The sequence below is a fragment of the Bos indicus genome, chromosome 26 (assembly GCF_029378745.1).
Source record: "Bos indicus isolate NIAB-ARS_2022 breed Sahiwal x Tharparkar chromosome 26, NIAB-ARS_B.indTharparkar_mat_pri_1.0, whole genome shotgun sequence".
NCBI classification, from domain to species: domain Eukaryota; kingdom Metazoa; phylum Chordata; class Mammalia; order Artiodactyla; family Bovidae; genus Bos; species Bos indicus.
The window spans coordinates 41,580,638-41,601,276 of record NC_091785.1 but is presented as its reverse complement, the minus strand read 5'-3'; the positions used below and the strand labels follow the sequence as shown (position 1 = coordinate 41,601,276).

The following is a 20,639-nucleotide window of genomic DNA, read 5'->3' as shown; positions in this document are numbered from 1 at the left end:
TGAAGAAACGGAAGCTTAGGGTGGTGAAACAAACCAGGCAGAGCACCCCTGCCCTAAATCTCTTGTCTACTGAATTGCATCAGGAAGTAAGAAATCAAAGGGCGACAAGAAACCACCCCTGTGTTCAGGATGTGAGAGTAGTAAGCACACATCTGTGGAAAATACCCAGAGAAGGGACAGAATATTCGAGAAAAATTAATCAATGCTTTTCCATTTGGTTCACTTACCTTTCATAAGCATTGATGGAGTGTAGGATTATTAGATGATACCAAAAAAAAAAAAGTGTGAAGAGCCAACTCGTTGGAAAAGACCCTGATGCTGGGAAAGATTGAGGACAAAAGCAGGAAAAGGCAGCAGAGGATGAGATGGCTTCACTGACTCAATGGACATGGGTTTGAGCAAACCCCAGGAGATAGTGAAGGACAGGGTAGCCTGGCGTGCTGCAGTCCATGGGGTCACAAAGAGTCTGACCCAACTGAGTGGTTGAACAACAACAAAAAAAAGGTGGGGGAGGGAGTTCTAAGAAATGCTCCTCCAAACTGCAGGTACCAATTTTACTTGAAATTAATTTTATATAACACAGAATTTTCCATTTGAGAATCCCCCACCTTTCACACCACCCCACTTCACTCCTTCCCAATGTCTCGAAGACAGGTGGACAGGAGCTTCAGAGGGCAGGGACCCTGCCCATCAGGCGCCCACTGCCTCTCTGGTGTCCTGGAAAAGCCCATGAAGTCATTCTTAAAGGAACACACGCATGAAGGTGTGGTTCAATCAATGGCTGAGCCAAATCCATCTGGCCCAGGGCCACTGAGGCGAGGGGGAGTGGGAAGGGTCAGGACCACCGATGAGAGAGTGACGTCACCACCTCGTCTGAGCAAATCGGAACAGGAGGTGTTAGGGGGCAGGTTCTGGGGCCCCTGGAGCCCTCGGGGTCCTGGCTGCTCTACCAGGAGGCTGGGTGGCCTCACCTTTGAAACAGGCTGCCGAACTGGAGGATGTGAGCAGCGGCCAGCACGCCCAGCACGTCATCTAGGCATATCTTCACCTCCTGCATGTAGAGGTTCTTCAGGGCCGTGGCGAAGGCTGGGGAGGCAGCATCCGAGGGCCAGCCATCAGCCTGGGGGCTCTGCAGCCCCCTGTCCCCCACGTCCAGGCGTCCCCTGCCCTCCACCCTTCACCACCAGCGTGCTGGAAGAGTGTCCCGAGTTGGGGACGGGCAAGATGCAGCAGCCAGAACGCACCCGCTCGGACCTGGGTGCAGACGCTGCCCAGGCTCCCAGCCCCCAAAGCAGTTGAGGATGAAGCTAAAGAAAACAGGGCTCTTATGAAAAATCTTGTGTGAGTCTGGGCCTTGGGGCTTCTGTCCTAACCTGGTGGGTCTGCGGCCTGGACAGGGAGGTGGTCACCGCCCAACATGTGTGCAAGGAGGCATGCTTTGTTTTCTTTGGACATACTTAACAGCAGGTTGTCCTCAGATTGTCTGACTCTCTGTGACCCCATGGACTGTAGCCTACCAGCCTCCTCCATCCATGGGACGTTCCAGGCAAGAGTACTGGAGTGGGTTGATTGTCATTTCCTTCTCCAGACGATCTTCCTGACCCAGGGATCAAACCCCGGTCTCCCACATTGCAGTCAGACGCTTTACTGTCTGATCTATCAAGGAAGCCTTCCTCAGAGTCTGGGGTCTTCAAAAAGGTTAAGGACCCCTGGGAAGAGCCAGGATAATGTGCTAGTCCCCAGTTAGGGGCAGACGGACCCAGCTTATTCCAAGTCCTGCCTGATCCCAAACAGTGCTGGAGTGCGTTCCGGGCACTCAGAGGACAACTAGCCCCATCGAGGCTGGACGATTTCCTGAGGGCACGAGACAGCAGGTTGTATTAACGCCTGTCAGCAGGTATTTCTAAGTGGCCAGGATGGGAGGGGGAGAGGCTGAGCCCAAGGAAGCCCTCTGGGCTGCTGGAAGGCAGCCGGAAGGGGCCCTGCGGGGAATGGCGGGGGCTGGGGGCTGCGGGGGCAGGGGGGCGATGCCCAGGGCAAGGGTGGGCCTGAGAGCGCTGCCTGGGCGCTACGGCCCATAAGGGCTGTGACATCGTCCTTCCCGGGTCCATCTGGGAACGCTGCTTCGGCCTCTTTACAAGGATGAGCACCTCTCTGTAGCACAATTCCCCATTCTTTCATTTCCCCAAGTTGGCCCCGCCTCCTGCCCCGCCTCCTGCGCCTCCGAGCTGTTTACTAAGGAGGCGCTGAGCACTGTGCGCCTCCAGTTTGTGGTGTTTCATTTGCTTTCAAACCTGAGAGGGCTGCTGTTCAACGACGTTCTCAGAATGCCAGGACAGGGGCACGTTACCTTCTCTTGTGACCAGAGGGTCATTGATCTTCAAGGAGAGGATCATCTTCTTCACGGGGCGCTGTTCTCGGCTCCTCCCAGGCTGCTGGGCTAGGGAGAGAAACGGGACCAGGGTGCACAGGTGTGACAGCCGCAGTGCAAGGCACAGTGTGAGGCTGCAGGACCGTGAGCACAACCTTGACCTTGGCGTGGATCACGCTGTGCTTTGCTTATCTTTATTTGCTTTTTTTTTTTTTTAGTGAATGTGTAGTTGAAATGATTATTTATTTTGAAATAGTTGAAGACTCGTAAGAAGTTGCAGTTTTCATTCCAATCCCAAAGAAAGGCAATGCCAAAGAATGCTCAAACTACCACACAATTGCACTCATCTCACATGCTAGTAAAGTAATGCTCAAAATTCTCCAAGCCACGCTTCAGCAATATGTGAACCGTGAACTTCCTGATGTTCAGCCTGGTTTTAGAAAAGGCAGAGGAACCAGAGATCAAATTGCCAACATCCGCTGGATCATCGAAAAAGCAAGAGAGTTCCAGAAAACCTATTTCTACTTTATTGACTGCCAAAGTCTTTGACTGTGTGGATCACAATAAACTGTGGAAAATTATGAAAGAGATGGGAATACCAGACCACCTGATCTGCCTCTTGAGAAATGTGTGTGCAGGTCAGGAAGCAACAGTTAGAACTGGACATGGAACAACAGACTGGTTCCAAATAGGAAAAGGAGTACGTCAAGGCTGTATATTGTCACCCTGCTTATTTAACTTCTATGCAGAGTACATTATGAGAAACGCTGGACTGGAAGAAACACAAGCTGGAATCAAGATTGCTGGGAGAAATATCAATAACCTCAGATATGCAGATGACACCACCCTTATGGCAGAAAGTGAAGAGGAACTCAAAAGCCTCTTGATGAAAGTGAAAGTGGAGAGTGAAAAAGTTGGCTTAAAGCTCAACACTCAGAAAACGAAGATCATGGCATCCGGTCCCATCACTTCATGGGAAATAGATGGGGAAACAGTGGAAACAGCGTCAGACTTTATTTTTTGGGGCTCCAAAATCACTGCAGATGGTGACTGCAGCCATGAAATTAAAAGATGCTTACTCCTTGGAAAGAAAGTTATGACCAACCTAGATAGCATATTCAAAAGCAGAGACATTACTTTGCCAACGAAGGTCTGTCTAGTCAAGGCTATGGTTTTTCCTGTGGTCATGTATGGATGTGAGAGTTGGACTGTGAAGAAGGCTGAGCGCCGAAGAATTGATGCTTTTGAACTGTGGTGTTGGAGAAGACTCTTGAGAGTCCCTTGGACTCCAAGGAGATCCAACCAGTCCATTCTGAAGGAGATCAGCCCTGGGATTTCTTTGGAAGGAATGATGCTGAAGCTGAAACTCCAGTACTTTGGCCACCTTATGCGAAGAGTTGACTCATTGGAAAAGACTCTGATGCTGGGAGGGATTGGGGGCAGGAGGAGAAGGGGACGACAGAGGATGAGATGGCTGGATGGCATCACTGACTCGATGGACGTGAGTCTGGGTGAACTCCGCGAGTTGGTGATGGACAGGGTGGCCTGGCGTGCTGTGATTCATGGGGTCGCAAAGAGTCGGACACGACTGAGCGACTGAACTGAACTGAACTGAATCATGTCCCCATGGGCCAACTTTTCCCAATGATCAGACACAACTACTGTGACTTTCAAAGCAGGGACATTGAAGGTCACACTGACAGCGGCCCTCCCCCTTCCCTCCCTCTTTCTCTCATTAGGCTGTGAGCAGCCTGAGGGCTTCTCAGGTGGCTTAGTGGTAAAGATTCCCCTTCAATACAGGAGGCACAGAGACACAGGTTCGATCCCTGGGTTGGGAAGATTCTCTGGAGGAGGAAATGGCAACACACTCCAGTATTCTTGGCTGGTGAATTCCATGGACAGAGGAGCCTGGCGGGCTACAGTCCATAGGATTGCAAAGAGTCTGACAGGACTGAAGTGACTTAACACGCATGCATGCACTGAAAATCTTGGAAACAAGAGTCCCAGGGCTGGACACAACTGGTGGTGCTTGCAGGGGAGACACTGAGAAGTTGTGACAGTTCGGCCACTGAAGTCTCATTCCCGCACCTGCCTGATGTCCCCCAGCTGGGCCCAGCCTCTAGCACGGGGCTGCAATTAGAACGGCTGTCTTAGGAGGGCCCCATCCTTCAAGTGAGCCTGTTCTATGTCTTCTGTGTGTGTGGTTTTTTGGCCACACCACATGGCATGTGGGATCCTTAGTTCCCTAACCAGGGATTGAGCCTGTGCCCCTGCAATGGATGCTTGGAGTCTGAACCACTGGACCACCAGGGAGGTCCCAACTGACACCACTCTAGACTTACTAAAGGCATTAACGATAGCACTGTTTTCCCCTTCCAAATTCTCTTGACTTTCCGAAACTACAATGAGACATCACCTCACACCAGCCAGAATGGCTATAGCAAAACAATACGTGCTGGAGCGGGTGTGGGGAGAACGGGACTCTCCTACGCTGTTGGTGGGAAGGTAAATTGATACCACCACTATGGAGGTTCCTTAAGTAAAAATAGAGTTTTTTCTTATTTTTAGAGTTTTTTCAAACACCATATGACCCTCCAGTCCCACTCTTGGGCATACATCTGGAGGAAAACATGAGCTGAAACGATCCGTGCATGCCAATGTTCACTGCAGCACTGTTCATGAGAGCTGAGATGCTGAAGCAACCTAAATGTCCATCGACAAAGGAACGGATAAAGATGTGGCACGTGTATACAATGGAACATTACTCGGCCCTTAAAAGGAATGGAAAAATGCCATTTGAAGCATCATGCATGGACCTAGAGAGTATCGTGCTGAGTGAAGTCAGACAGAGAGGAAGAAATATCTTAAGGCATCCCTTATATGTGCAATCTAGAAAGAAATGATACAAATGAACTTAGTTACAAAACGGAAAGATTCACAGACTTATGGTTGCTGGGGGAAAGGGGTAGTTAGGGAGTTTGGGATGGACATGTACACACTGCTATATTCAAAATGGATAACCAACAAGGACCTACCGCACAGCACAGGGAACTCTGCTCAGTGTTATGTGGCAGCCTGGATAGGAGGGGAAGTTTGGGGGAGAATAGGAAAAAAAAACACAAATTCTCTTGATTTTCAAGGCACCCACTGTCTGGACCTCCACAGCCTTTCACTGGTTTCCCAGGAAGAGCTGTGACCTGGGCACAGGGGCCATGGGCAAAGAGCTTGGTGTCACTTTGAAGACAGTGGGACAAACGCATAGGAAGAGCAAAGAAGATTCTGAGGCAGTGTGAAGCTCGTTACTGTTCTGTGGGAATGCCGCAGCCTGCTCTGGGCTCCCAGCTCACTCGGGAAGGGCTGAGTCAGAGGCTCCGTGGCCGGGAAGATTCCGGCAGGCAGCCAGGTTCCTCCTCCTGGCTCAGGGCAGGGCGGTGACAGAGGGCTCCGGCAGCCTATCTGGCTCTGGAATATCAGAGCTTTACTGCCACGTCCTGGAAATGTGATTCCATCCTGGCTGGCATGCCGGCTGCCCCGCAGGCCTCGAATTTTTCCATGGCACCTGCTTATGAGGTGTCTGGAGGAGACGCCACTCTATATTACCTGAGAAGAAGCTGGCAAGGCTGCAGGAGAGGAACGTGTGGGACAGATAAGGAGAGAATGGGGATTACTAGGATTAAAAATCAAGAGAAAAAAGAAAGAAGTGACCTAAATAGCTTTGGGTGTGAGGTGGAATTAAGAAAAGAGAAACGAAAGGAAAAGAACAAAGAAAATTGATGGACACGTGTAAAGCTCCAACAAGCACGCTTAGGGCCAAACAAGCCACAGATGTCAAAACCATGCCCTCTTTCTAGAAAACCCATCTTCGGACTCAGCACCCACCCATATTCTCAAAGAAGTAGGCAGAGCCTCCTCCGTAGCAGGTGGAAAAGAATGTGTTCTTGTGAAAAAATACCTGACGCTTACTGAGTGCTCACGCTGTGCCAGGCTTTGCTCTAGAACTTTACACCTGTTCCTCCTCCACAGCGAAACACAACAGAACCATTATCCCATTTTACAGCCACGGAGACTGAGGTTAAGTCCGGTGATGAGGTCAGACCACGAGCCTTGTTCTTAATTGTAAGGGTGATCGTGGTCCCCCAACAAGTATCCAAATGCCCATCTGGGGCCTCTCTAACCAGAGGTCCTTGGGGCACCCGCCCTGGGTGAGAACCTACCTTGCAGAATCTTCACTGACTCCTTCTCAGGGTTTGCGTTGCCCCGGGCCAGGCCCATCAGGTAGAGCTTGGCCAAGGTCTCGGACTGAAAAAGCTGGGGCTGGTGGAGTTCCCATTTGAAGCCAAGGCATTCGAGAACCACATCTGAGGACGGGAAAAGATCCTGAGCAAAGGGTGTCGCAACGCCCCGACCTGAACACGCTGTCACTCTTTCTCCCGCATCCTCTCTGTCCGTCCCGTTACTGAGCAGACGAGTGGACAGGCAGCCTCGCTGGGCCTTTCAGGAACAAAGCTCCAGCCCCACGGAGCTTCCTGACAGCCAGGTGGATCCGATGGGCAGACTCACAGGGTAACTTAGAAAGTGATAAATGTCCTCCAGGGCTGCCGACCAAGAGGGGCACATAGGCTGCCCTCCAACTCGGGGGCTGGAAGAAAAGCTCCATGGGGCAGGGACACTGGCTGCCACACTCTTGGAGTGGGGCTCACCTTGTCTCCCCCATTACCGACTGAGCGACTACCACTTTCACTTTCAATTCTCTGTTTTGGGGGGGATGGAGGGAGCTGTCCTGAGCACGGGAGGATGTTCAGCAGCACCTCTGGCCTCTACCCACTGAATACCAGTAGCCAGTCTCCCACCCCAGAATTGTGACAACCCAGGATATCTCCAGACATTGTCGAATGTCCTCTGAGGAGAAAAATTGCTACCTGGTCCCCTGTTGAAAAAGTACTGGGCTGTCATTGTTTATTTGCTAAGTCGTGTCTGACTCTTGTGTGACCCCATGGATTGCAGCCCGCCAGGCTCCTCTGTCCATAGAGATTCTCCAGGCAAGAATACTGGGGTGGGTATATTCCTCCTCCAGGGGATCTCCTCCTCCAGGGGATCTTCCCGACCCAAGGATAATACTCTTGGCTTCTGCAATGGCAGGCAGATTCTTTACCTCTGAGCCACCAGTGAAGCTGGGCCGTTAGTGCCTTATTATTACCACCAGAAAGGCAACAGCATTACAGAAAAAAGCCCATATCCCCAGAGAGCAGAGTTCTCATCGGCATTGCTTTCCTCAAGGGAATGGAGGTCATCAGAAAGCCCAAGCTCACAGGGATGAAATGGGCTTACAGTGTGAAGAGGGTTCTTTATGCGGTAGCATAAATAATTTTAAAAAAAAGAAGAAGAGACTTGGCTAGGAAGGCAGATGGAGGATCCAGAGATACCCAGCCAAGTGAGACAGGAGAGGCTGTGGGTAAATGGGGCTCTGAGGCTGCACTCCTGCATTAGCACAGAGCTGTGGAGAAGGGAGCCACGCTTGGGGTGATCCCTCCAAACCCTAAATCCCAGTGCCGGACAGGACCTGGGGTTCACCAGCCCCACCTCCTATACTTCTTGGCTTTGTTATTATTTTGACTGTGTGACCTTGGGCACCTGTTTCCTCTTCTGTTACAATTATTGTTATTCACCAGCTTTACGATGTTGTTCGGTGCTGGGAGTCGAGAACCTGGGTTTTCATCTCAAATCTTGGGTCACCCTAGGTGACAGACTGGCTCTGCTGGATTAGAAGGAACTTTCCCCCAAGACAAGATTGCAGAGAAAGGGCAGAACTGCAGATAAAGAGTGTCCCCGCCCCCCCACTTCTGCTTTCAGGCTGGCAACGCAGGGCTGACAACACAACCCGTCTGGAACTCTTTCTCCCGAGTCTGGAGACAGCCTCACAGTACTTCTCACCCCCCTCCCACCCCACCATCAACCAGAAGTGAAAGGTAAAAAGAAATCGATGAGCCTCCACTGGAGAGGGAGGCTGGCTCTGACCTCAGACGGCCATGCCGTGGGGTGGGGTTTATCCATAAATGCTCCACCAAGGAGCTGACTGTCCAGGCCCCTCATGGAGCTCAGTGGGACTTTCCCAGCTGGACAGACCCAGTCTGATGCCTCATCCTACTGCAGATTAGTCCTCTTGGATGAATGCAGATGTGGGCGTCCAAGTGTGACTGCTTAGAGCCCCGAGGGACCCAGAACAGCTGCCCCGGGCTGGATGAGCCTCTGCTTCGTCTTCCAATCCAGTCTACTTAGTAAACTCGGCAGGTCTATATTCATCACGGCCATTAGCATATGAAAATGTGTTTGCCAAGCTTGATTTCATTCGTTGTGCATTTGGGAAATAATTTTGATGGCACCTATTTACATGTTGGGAATTCCCAGTGAAATGAAATGAAGTGAAAGTCATGTCCAGCTCTCTGCGATGGCATGGACTATACAGTCCATGGGATTCTCCAAGCCAGAATACTGGAATGAAGCCTTTCCCTTCTCCAAGGGATATTAGTGGTAAAGAACCCGCCTGCCAATGCAGCAGTCATAAGAGATGTGGGCTCCATCCTTGGGTCAGGAAGATCCCCTGGAGTAGGAAATGGCAACCAGCTCCAGGATTCTTGCCTGGAACATTCCATGGACAGAGGAGCCTGGCAGGCTGCAGTCCATGGGATTGGAGAGTCGGACACAACTGAAGCGATTTAGCACACGTTACACGTGGGACATTGTGCAGTCAGCAAGAACAGAAGCTTCCAGACTAGTGACCTGGCCACTGGTTTTATTCCACAGAGACCACATGATGCCTCTGAGATTAGCAACATTCTGAGTTCACTGGTGACAGGAACTCACCTGCCTCTCTGCTTTGGATGGTCTTGTTCTTCAAATTCTCAGGGAAAATCTTCTGAATTTGTGAAATGCATAACCTCAAGAAAAAAAAATACACACACACACACAAATCCAGGAGTTAACACTGACATTTTTCTTGATCTGCAACAAGTTATCATTTCAGTGTAAGCATCCCTAAAGCATTCCTGAACCAAACTTATCACCTCTGTCCTGTTGGGACAGTTTCCTCAGGTCCCCAGGGGTCTGCCAGTCTGACAAACTATAAGCTCTGTCTGATGACCAGCTCAAATCACTCATTCCTGTTGTCAGTTTGTGAGCATCCTTACCACGGACGTATGTGAGGTTGCATCTGGATGCTGAATGACACCTTTTTGGGTGAGTGTCTAAAACAAAGCCTAGTATATAGTAGGTGCTCAATAAATAACCGCTGGAGAAAGGAAGAGAGGGTTCTGCACATGTCTGGGAAATTAACTCAGCAATTCTTCTGGTTAGCGTCATGCATGCCCCAATGTGTCCACCATCAAACTCAAAATCTTCCCAAGGGAGTTTCCCAGTAGCCTAGCGGCTAAGATTCTGGGCTTTCACTGCCATGGTCCTGGGTTCAATCCCTTGTCAGGGAACAGATCCTGCAAGCTAAGCAGCGTGGCCAAAAAGTGAAGAAGAATCCACCCTGAGCCAAACCCCAATCCTCTGCCAGGATATGGTACCACCCATCTCCAGTTGCCCAAGCCAGTATCCTGAATGTTGTCTCACCTGATCATTTGCCCAGATCTAATGGAATGTCTTTTGAATTCATCCATATCCCCTTGGGTGAATCCTTGCCCTTGTTACTGTGACCTTCATCCAAGCCACCAGTATCTCCCCCCAGTCGCTGCCAGGTACCAGGCGTCCATCTGGTGCCCTCTGATGCACACCGCACACTGCAGCCTGACCATCTGAAACGCCAGTCTGATCTTGCCTCTCTCCTGCTGAGAATCTTCGATGTCTCCTCCATTGCTCCCAGGGGCAAGCCAGCCTCGGTAGCGTGGCTAACCAGCTTGTGCCTGTCTCTGCAGCCTCATTTCCCTGCACTGCCTGCTCCAGCCCTTCTCAAGAGTCGGAACCCAGCACCTCTTGCTTCCCATCGGTGGACGCATAGCTCCCTCTCCTCAGTGGACGAACGTCCACTCGTCCTCCAGATAAGCTTAGTGTTTGTTTCCTCTGGGGAGGCTAGGTGGGAAGCCCTAAACACCGCCTGTCCCGAGATTTCCCCCTGTTAAAACTCCTTCTACAGGGTCTTCTAGTCACCTATTTCCCCACACGCCCTCTGGGTTAGGCTCCGCAGCCTTTAGAGACAAAGTCGGCGTTTTATTTACTGCTGCAGCCCAGGACTCTTGCCTGGAAAATCCCATGGATGGAGGAGCCTGGTGGGCTGCAGTCCATGGGGTCACTAAGAGTCGGACATGACTGAGCAGCTTCACTTTCACTTTTCACTTTCATGCATTGGAGAAGGAAATGGCAACCCACTCCAGTGTTCTTGCCTGGAGAATCCTAGGGACAGGGGAGCCTGGTGGACTGCCATCTATGGGGTTGTGCAGAGTCGGACACGACTGAAGTGACTTAGTAGCAGCAGCAGCCCAGGCAAGGCAATGATGAATGTGCTCGATAATATCAAGGATTGGGTGGTAACAAAGATAAGACTCTTTCCCCTCAACACTAGATTCGTCCCACTGAGCAAGGACAGGCAACAAAGCTGGAGTCACACAGTCACAGTCATTCCAAGAAATCCAACCAGCCAAGGGACACTCGCCACAATCCAGCCAGGGTCACCTTTGCCATGCTGTTTTCCCGTGATGCCGGAAATCTTGGTGGACCAGGGTGTCTGCAGGAGGGCTTGGGTGGGGGAGCCTGTGTACAGAATAATATTGACCACATGCTGCCATTTCCAAGCAGAAATGATGATTGCAAGTGACTCAGCCTCAGGAAGGCAGTGGGAGCTAGACTTGTTTATCCCACAGGAGCAGGGGGACTGACCCAAGCCAGACTCCAAGCCCCTAGTGGCTTGGGTCACACATCTGGCAATGGCTGGCTAAGGTCAGGAGTTCAGGCTGTGATCTCAAAATGGAGCAACAGATTTTGGAAATAATGGGGCAATGGCCATGAACTCAACTATCCTCAACAAACATTCGAGTCATCGGTTGAGCCAGGAGACGGCAGGCAACAGAAGTAATCCCACTGCCTTTTCCTGGTGTCTTGGCTGCTTGCCAAGAAAGATCGTTTATCCCGCAGGTTCTGCAGCTCCCGAAGTTGAGGCTAATTTCAGGCTCATCGGAAAAGCTGATGGAACACATGGCATCTGTGAGTTGTCCTCTTCACTCTGTGGGACTAAGTGGCCTGGGATGAAGCAGGATGTTGGGAACATGCTGTAAGTCTGGGGCTCACTCCCAAGATAGAGAAATGAGAGAAGAAAAGGTGGGGGGACACTTTCCTGGCAGTCCAGCGGTTAAGACTTTGATTTCCAATACCGGGAGTGTGGGTTCAATCCCTGGTCAGGGAGCTGAGATCCTACATGCTTTGGAGCCAAAAAGCCAAAACATAAAACAGAAGCAATATTGTAACAAATTCAACGAAGTGAAGTGAAAGTCACTAAGTTGTGTCTGACTCTTTTGCTACCCCATGGACTGTAGCCTGCCAGGCTCCTCTGTCCACCGGGATTCTCCAGGCAAGAATATTGGAGTGGGTTGCCATGCCCTCCTCCAGGGGATCTTCCCAATCCAGGGATTGAGCCCAGGTCTCCCGCATTGCAGGCAGATTCTTTACCAACCGAGCCACCAGGGAAGCCCAAGAATACTGGAGTGAGTGGGTAGCCTACCCTTTCTCCAGGGGATCTTCCTTGACCCAGGAATCAAACAAACCAGGGTCTCCTGCATTGCAGGCAGATTCTTTGCCAACTGAGCTACCAGGGAAGCTCTAACAAATTCAATAAAAGACTAAAAAGAGAGAGAGAAGAAAAGAGGAAAGTCTATTAAGTTTCTCAAAGACAAAAAGACTTCCTGCAGCAGACCACCCAAAGGGCTTCTGACTTGATACCTTCGACATGCAAAAATGAAGGGGAGTAAGTGTTAGTAGCTCAGTCGTGTTCAACTCTCTGTGACCCCATGGACTGTAGCCTGCCAGGCTCCTCTGTCCTTGGAATTCTCCAGGCAAGAATACTGGAGTGGGTTGCCATTTCCTTCTCCAGGGGATCTTCAACATGCAAAACTCCAATTTAATTTTCTGGGAAGAGTAATGCAGACTTTGGACCCACCTCTGGGACTCAGTGCTTCCCTTCTTAAGAGGGAAACGGGGACCACGTGGTGGTCGCTAGGGGCATAAAACGGCTGGTTCTTGGTACACTTGGCGCTGAGCACTCAGTTCTCCTATCAGCGCTACCCCATGGATCATGGTCTCTGGTCCACCTCTCCCAGAACTGCTCTCTGATAAAAACCGATGGGTTCCTTTATATCCTTGGCTCTTAGAGTGGCCTCTTCCCACTCTCCGAGTGGACTCGGCACTGAGATCAGAATGGGAGCAAACATGAGGCAGGATCACCTTTTCCCAGAGTCCAAGCCCCCTAAGCCTCCGGGGAGAGGTCCTTCCTCAGCCGTACTTCTTCATCCTGGATCTCTGGGTTCAGATGTTAGCTGTGTCCATACATGCCAAAGAACCCCAGGGACACCGCATGACACGTGTTAATTGGGTATTTATTTCCCAGACTCCGTTCTAAACTCTCACTAAATTATGTCACATAAATTCCCACGACAACCCTGTAAGAGAGCATCCCCAATATGCAAATAAAGAAACTAAGGCACAAAGAGGTTAGGCTGTTGGCAAGGAGACTCATCTCTCAGGTTCCTTCTCCCCGCAGTCCACACCCCAGTCCCAGTGGAAGGAAGCATAATGAAGAGCCAGAAGAGACAGAGAGATGGAGTCATTGGCATCTCTGAGTGATGGAGCCAAAAGCTCATTGTGTCACAGAAACCCACAGACCCAACCACAAGTACTGGCCAGCTGGGCAGAACCCAGGGCATTGACCTATGAGAGGCACAATTACATTTCTGAAATAAATGCGAAGCTGGGAGCTAGTTAACTCAGCTTTCCACTGCCAGTGATCTGCTTTACAGAACTTGTGAAATACGGATTGATCCAGTGCCTGTCAAAGCCAACAGCGCCCCCAAGTGGGAGAAGCAACAATAACAGCATTGGCGCCAAGAACAGGATTGCTGGTGGGGGCGGGCTGAGGGCTAGGGGGCAAGTGCCCAAGGACGTGTGTGTCGTGAGTACCGTTCAGGACTCCACCCTCCCCGTATCGATCTTGTTAGCTGACAAGTCTGAACGTGCAGAAGGGTTACCAGAATAAGTCCTTTATTTTATTACCTAAATTAAACAAAACCTTTGTTAGGCTCTCCAAGTTTATGTTTCCCACGACCACAAGGAATAAATCCCCACTGAGGAAATAAAGAAGATGAAATTTTGTGTTTGTTAAAGAAAAGCAGTTCCTCCCACACTGTAGTGGACCGCATCCATGGCCCCAAATACACAGCCTTTTCCTGCAGGAACTCCAAAGTGTCTTTCCTGCCCCTTGACTTTGATTTTGATCATGTGACTTGCCTTGGCTGATGGGATGTTAGCGGACATGAGGTGGCTGAAGGTTTGAACAGCACAGGTGCAACTGGGCTTGCCCTCTTACCCTCTGCTGTCACCACGACAAGGACATGCCCAGGCTAGTCGACTGTCTCAGGAACACGACAAGGGGCTAATGGAGCAGATGAAATTCACAGTTGAGCTGAGCCTATGTGGACTGAGCGCCTAGGTGCTCTAGGCCTAGGTGATTGCCTAGGTGGGACACCAGTCATTGGCTGACAGAGCACAGGGCTGACATTCCCCCAAATCGAAGGCCAGGATTAGTACTTAAAACTGCTGCTCAGGCTATAAAGATACATCTCTATTCATTGAGCATCTAACTATTTGCCAGGAACAACACTGATCATTTTCAGTATACCATCTGATTTAATCCTCCAGCTTGCTCTTCAAGTGTGTGTGTGTGTGTGTGTGTGTGTGTGTGTTGGTTGTTCAGTTGTGTCTGACTCTTCGTGACCCCATGGATTGTAGCCCTCCAGGGTCCTCTGTCCATGGAATTCTCCAGGCAAGAATACTGGAGTGGGTTGCCATTCCCTTCTCCAGGGGATCTTCCCAACCCAGGGATCGAACTCATGTCTCCTGCATTGCAGGTGTATTCTTTACCATCTGAGCCACCAGGGAAGCCTTAAATCTACAACTCTTCAAGGGAGATGATATTATCACCATTTCACAGATGAGGAAACTGAAGCTCAAGGAGGTTAAGCCACTGGCTAAAGGTCACAGAAAGAGTGAATGTAGGACAAGGAATTTCAACCCTGTCAAATAAGACTGCTGTGGTGATGCTAGCGGTAAAGAACCCGCCAAGAGCCCGCCTGCCAGTGCAGGAGACATAAGAGATGTGTATTCAATCCCTGGGTCAGGAAGATCCCCTGGAGGAGGGCATGGCAACCCACTCTAGTATTCTTGCCTGGAGAATCCCATAGACAGGGGAGCCTGGTGGGCTACAGTGCATAGGGTTGCCAAGAGTTGGACACAACTGAAGCAACTTAGCATAGCACAATAGTCCTAAAGCCCAGCACCAATGGCCATCACCCCCAGGCCACCACCCCCAGCTTAGCTAAGTGCCAATGGCCACCACTCCCAGCTTAGCTCAGCGATTTCGCAAACCGAGTCCCAGAGACCTCTGCCCCTGTGGCCCAGTCACCATCCTCAGGTTTCTGGATCAGTTTGCCTATATTCCCAGGCCCAGCTCCAGCTCCTGGCCCTGGCGCTAAGGAACACAACAAACTTTGGCAAAAATCCTAAGATTTCTTCAGGGCTCTAACCAAACAAAATATAAAATAAATTCAAATTTGTTTAAGGCCATGAGTAGCCAGTGCCAAAAATAGCAACTCATAGCATTCAACCTTTTTTTTTTTTAAGCTGGGTTCATCCAAGAATTTGGAGACCAAATCCAGATGGGTTTCGGTTTATTCACGTGTGCAGTACCATCATCTGTGGGGTGGGGGGCAACAGAGAGAGGCTGGCTGGTGGGTCTAGAAAGAGAAGACGTGGCTACTTGCTCAGTAAACGTGGAACCAGGAGCTCTTCTGGGCCAGGTGCTGCCCAGGCACAGCCCACACTCAGGTAGATCAGACTGAGTGCTCACAAGGCAGATGCCACCGGTCCAAGGAAGTAGCAGCAGCCAGGCAGGTCCAAAGGGCCAAGGAAATGAAGTGTTTCTTTGGCAAAGAGCTCCAGCTCTGCTTCCCCAGGAAAGGCAGGAAAGAACTTGTAACCTAGAGAAGTGATGCTCCAAGCCATCTGCTTAGAACACTCTGGGAGGGACCAGGGAGCCGGCTTCTCCCCCTGCTGGACATGCATGTTCCTGGGGATGCGAGTTCAAACTCTGAGCGGGGCCATCTCGCTGTGTTTGTCAAGAATCCAATTGATAAACTCAGAATCCTCTTAGGGTCCAAAGTTCCCAGTACAAAGGAAAATCTGGGGGAAAAAATTCTCCGTTTCTCTGGACTTTTATCACCACCCACAGACGTTCTCAAAGGAAGTTTTCACCCTGACCCTGTCCATCCTTAAGGGCTGGTCCCAAAGGCAGCCTTTTTGCAAATACCCAGGACAGCCCACCTGCCCAACCAGTGTGGCCCAAGTACTGGGCACTTCCCAGAAGGGCAGTTCACCCTGCCGTGGGCCTTTGAGCTTCCTACCTGTCTGGGTTCTTCAGAACTTCATCAAAGTCTATGTTGGCAGCCTTGCACATCTGGGAGAGCCCCAGCAGGTCTCCCGAGAAAGGCTGTCTGGGGAAACGCCACCGGTTGGTTGAGCCAGCGATTCGGCGTTCCAGCCGGGGTTTCTGCTGCTTGGGAAGCAAAGAAAGAAAGAATGTCTTTTTCTTTTAACCTCTCATAAATACCAGATTTTCCAAACTCTACAACAGAAAGGAAATTTAAGACAAAATTTAAAGAGCTGGTTAATTTTCAAAGCTGGCCAATATTTCTCCAGAGTCACATTCTCAAGGCAAATCTACTGCATTTAGGAAACAAGACTTTAAGCCACAAAGTAATCTGGAATTTAGCATCTGGGGCAGGAGGTGCCAGGGAGAAAGATACCAAACTTAGGAGATCTGGGGCAGAGACTTTTTGTTTTTTTAATTGCACTAAAATACACAAAACGTCTATTTTTGTTTTGTTTTTTTAATGCTGAAGCTCCAATACTTTGGCCACCTGATGCAAAGAACTGACTCAGTGGAAAAGACCCTGACGCTGGGAAAGATTGAAGGCCATTTCTCTGGACTTTCATCACCACCCACAGACATTCTCAAAGGAAGAAGAAGGGGACAACAGAGGATGAGATGGTTGGATGGCATCACCAACTTGATGGACATGAGTTTGAGCAAAGTTCGGGAGTTGGTGATGGGTGCTTTGATCCCTGGTTGGGAAGATCCCTGGAGAAGGAAAAGGCTACCCACTCCAGTGTTCTGGCCTAGAGAATTCCGTGGACATCCATGGGGTCACAAAGAGTTGGACACGACTGAGCGACTTTCACTCACAACCATGACAACTATGCATTCAGACGATGCAGAACGTTGTCATCACTGCAGAAGCAGGCTTTCTGCTTATCGAGTCATCCCCTAATTCCCCCCTCTCCCACTCCCTGGAAACCACTCATCTGCATTCTGTCTCTATGGATTTCTTGAAATTTTATATAAATGGAATCCTATAATAGTGGCCTTTTATGTCTGTTTTTTCCCTCGGCATGCTTCAAGGTTCAGCCACGTGCCAGAATTTCAGTCCTTTTGACACTCCATTGTGTGGACAGACCACCGTTTGTTTGTCCATTCATCAGCTGATAGAATGATACTTGGATTGTTACAACCTTCTGGCCACTGGCAGTAGTGCTGTAAACATTCATGTATGCGTTTCTGTTTGAACACCTGTTTTCAGTTCTTTGGGTATCACCCCAGGACCGGAACAGCTGTGTCACTGGGCACAGACTTTTCCTTAGACATCTTCTTGAGGGCCTAGGATTCAGCAATTTCCTTAAGGAAGCCGTCCCAATAATGCATGGATGTAAAACCTCAGGTGTGGCGGCTCAAGGAAACTTATCCAGGACAACTGCACCACGAGAGACCCATAGGAATGGGTGAAATTGATTCTAAGCCACACCAGGTACCAGCAAGGTGGTGGGGAGGCAAGGGACCACGGAACGGAGGATCTGATTTCAAGTCTTGTTTCTGCCATGAACTAGTTGTGTGACCTTGGGCAAAGTATTTGCTCTTTTCATCCTCTTAGGCCTCATAGGTTAAATGGGAATAATGCCAATGATAATGAGGATGAAGGTGACTATGAACCATGAGGATGAAGATGCTGTTAAAATGATAAAATAAAAGTTTGGGAACTCTGCTTTAGTATAGCGCCTGGAATATGGTGGATGATTTTGGAGTCTGAATCTAGATACAGCCCTGCTAAAGTGTGAACAGTGGTCTCTGACCGTGGGGCTCCAAACACACACCCCCCCCCAACCCCCGCCACCAGCAGAGTCAGCCAATAAAGCCTGAGGTCCCTGGGGGTGTGGGACCATCCCCCTGAGGGAACCCAGTGGCACACCTGTCACCCAGCGCTTCTGTTCCTCACCATCGCCTGCCCTCCGTGAAACTGAGCTGCTTACCGGATTCAGCATTTTCATGAAGGATCCCGGAGATTGCACAAAAGAGAAGCACCTGGAAGGTGAAAGAGGCAAATTTTAAATTTTCAAAAAACTTCCAAAGGGTGTTTTCAAAACATTATGGAGGAGATTGGCTCAAAGAATCTTTATTTTGCCACAAAAGGAATGAGTAAGCCTCAAATGTGAGTGAGTGATCAAATCAAGTGAAAATCTAATTTTTGAAGGTACATTAGTAGAAAGATGATTCCCTGCTATTGTGCAGGGAAAGTGGCTCAGATTAAGCAAACTAGGAGCTAATCCACAATTTTCCACTCTTTACCCAGGTGATGGGAACCAATGGAGACCTATATGTGGACTGATCATGTAACCTGTCATTCAGATCAGGGCACTAAAAGGGGTGATATTAACAGTTACGTCTGGACAGCATACGTTGGCCAGCGCTGTCCTGGAGCGTTAGATTGGAAATAAAGTGCACACTGCGGGGAAGGATAGTGGGGAAGAGATAGGGAGTTTGAGAAGGTCACGTATGCACTGGTATAATTAAAACGTATCCAACAAGGACCTACTGTTTAGCCCAGGGAACTCTACTGGATGCTATTTGGCAGCCTGGATGGGAGTAGGGTTGGGGAAGAATGGATACATGTATCTGTATGGCCGAGTCCCTTCCCTGTTTATCTGAAACTATCACCACACTGTTTGTTAATCAGCAGTACAAAATAAAGCATCTTTTTAAAAAAGAAAGAAAGTGCACAGCCAGTGTAATGTGCTTGAATCATCCCCAAACCACCACCCCAGTCCATGGAAAAACTGTCTTCCATGAAACTGGTCCTTAAGGCCAAAAAGCCTGGGGACCGTCGCCTTAACGGGTTTTGAGGGTCAGTTCCTGGGTCACTCTTAATCGGCAGGAGCTACCTGCGAGGGTGCCTGACCTCTCAGACCCCTCCTGCCTCCCAGCCCAGACCCCCCGAAGCCCTCCTTTGCCAGCTGACCACATGGAACCAAGTCCAAGCAGTGCCCATCACTCGGGATGTCCTCTGTCTCCAACACGGATGGAAGTACCAGCGATACCTGCTGTCCTGAGGCTCCTTGGCCCCCGCGGGTGTGCTGACGGGGGAGCTAGCGGAGCGGAGGCACTCTTGTTACGTCGGTCTCTGAACGACAGGACAGCTGATGGCCCTTCACCTTCTGGGGCTGAATGCTCGGAGCGCTCATGACACACGGGGCTCACTCTTTTCTTCCTGAGGGCAAGGAGCTTTGGCAGGGGAGCCGGCCTTTGGTTTCCTCGGGTCTTTGTGGGCACCATGGCAACATCAAGGAAGGTTCTGAGCACTTCCTGTTCTAGGCTCAGTCCCCTTGCAGGCTGGGGGCTGTGGGAGGGATGCAGTCTTACAGAGACCAACTGGGGTGCCACCGACCTCCACCTCAATCGCCCTCCTTAGGCGTGCAGTGTCATTACTGTTTCTATGTAGTGCCAGGCTTCTTACAGTGCCTGGGGGAACGCAACACTTTAAAAGGGGCCCACGGTGAGAACCAACCCCCAAATCCTCAGGCCTCATCTGTAACGTAAGATTAGACTAAATGGTAATGATGACCCTGTAAGCGAGACAGCAAAAGAGGCACAGATGTAAAGAACAGACTTTTGGACTCTGTGGGAGAAGGCGAGGGTGGGATGATTTGAAAGAATAGCATTGAAACATGTATATTATCATATGTGAAACAGATCGCCAGTCCAGGTTCGATGCATAACACAGGGTGCTCAGGGCTGGTGCACTGGGATGACCCTGAGGGATGGGATGGGGAGGGAGGTGGGAGGGGGGTTCAGGATGGGGAACACATGTACACCCATGGCTGATTCACGTCAATGTATGGCAAAACCACTATAATATTGCAAAGTAATCAGCCTCCAATTAAAATTTTAAAAAAAAGATTAGACTAGAAGGTTCTCATATTGCTCCCAGCCTTGACACTCTGGGGAGCTCCTTTCCTAGCTCTAGTATCCAGAAATGCTTGGACAGAAATATTTAAACAAAAATTGGAGTGTTTTATATTATTCAACAGAGAAGGCAATGGCAACCCACTCCAGTACTCTTGCCTAGAAAATCCCATGTACAGAGGAGGCTGGTGGGCTGCAGTCCATGGGTCGCCAAGAGTCGGACACGACTGAGTGACTTCACTTTCACTTTTCACTTTCATGCATTGGAGAAGGAAATGGCAACCCACTCCAGTGTTCTTGCCTGGAGAATCCCAGGGATGGGGGAGCCTCATGGGCTGCCATCTATGGGGTCACACAGAGTCGGACCCGACTGAAGTGACTTAGCAGCAGCATATTATTCAAAGCTGTGCCTATGACTTACTTTGCTGGTAGATGATGTTTAATCTGCTCTCTCTGAGAACTGTCTAAAAGTCGGGGACAAGGCTGAGACCCTTCATTGCAGGGGTCAAAGTGGAATCTCACAGTGTTCTTCTCGGTGCCTTGGTCTGTGAAGCCTGTGAGGCGGGGAGGTGGGACCCTCCTCTATCACACCTGTGAAGCCTCGCCCATCGAAGTCCTGGACCTCCACCCCAGGGCTCATCGAAACGCCAACAGTAAAAGGGGCCTGGAGTTAGTGCAGCTCGTTAAGGCCTGAGGGTCTTCAAGCACAGCCTCTTCTAA

At 50.1% G+C, this 20,639-nt stretch overlaps 1 protein-coding gene across 5 annotated transcripts in view; it reads right to left on the bottom strand.

Annotated features, from left to right (window-relative positions):
- The window catches only part of BTBD16 (BTB domain containing 16), a 61,200-nt gene extending 41,654 nt beyond the window's left edge, over window positions 1-19,546 (bottom strand). The window contains exons 1-7 of one of the 5 annotated variants that reach the window (XM_070780986.1): window positions 19,055-19,546; window positions 17,990-18,041; window positions 16,030-16,181; window positions 9,233-9,306; window positions 6,586-6,729; window positions 2,351-2,440; window positions 972-1,086 (exon numbers count right to left, since the gene is read on the bottom strand). In XM_070780986.1, the coding sequence (XP_070637087.1) occupies window positions 972-1,086; window positions 2,351-2,440; window positions 6,586-6,729; window positions 9,233-9,306; window positions 16,030-16,181; window positions 17,990-18,007 (593 nt within the window). In that variant the 5' untranslated portion in view covers window positions 18,008-18,041; window positions 19,055-19,546. The remainder of the gene's footprint in view (window positions 1-971; window positions 1,087-2,350; window positions 2,441-6,585; window positions 6,730-9,232; window positions 9,307-16,029; window positions 16,182-17,989; window positions 18,042-19,054) is intronic. The other 4 variants (XM_070780985.1, XM_070780987.1, XM_070780984.1 and 1 more) reach the window with 4 other exon arrangements.
- Between the last annotated feature and the right edge of the window lie 1,093 nt (window positions 19,547-20,639).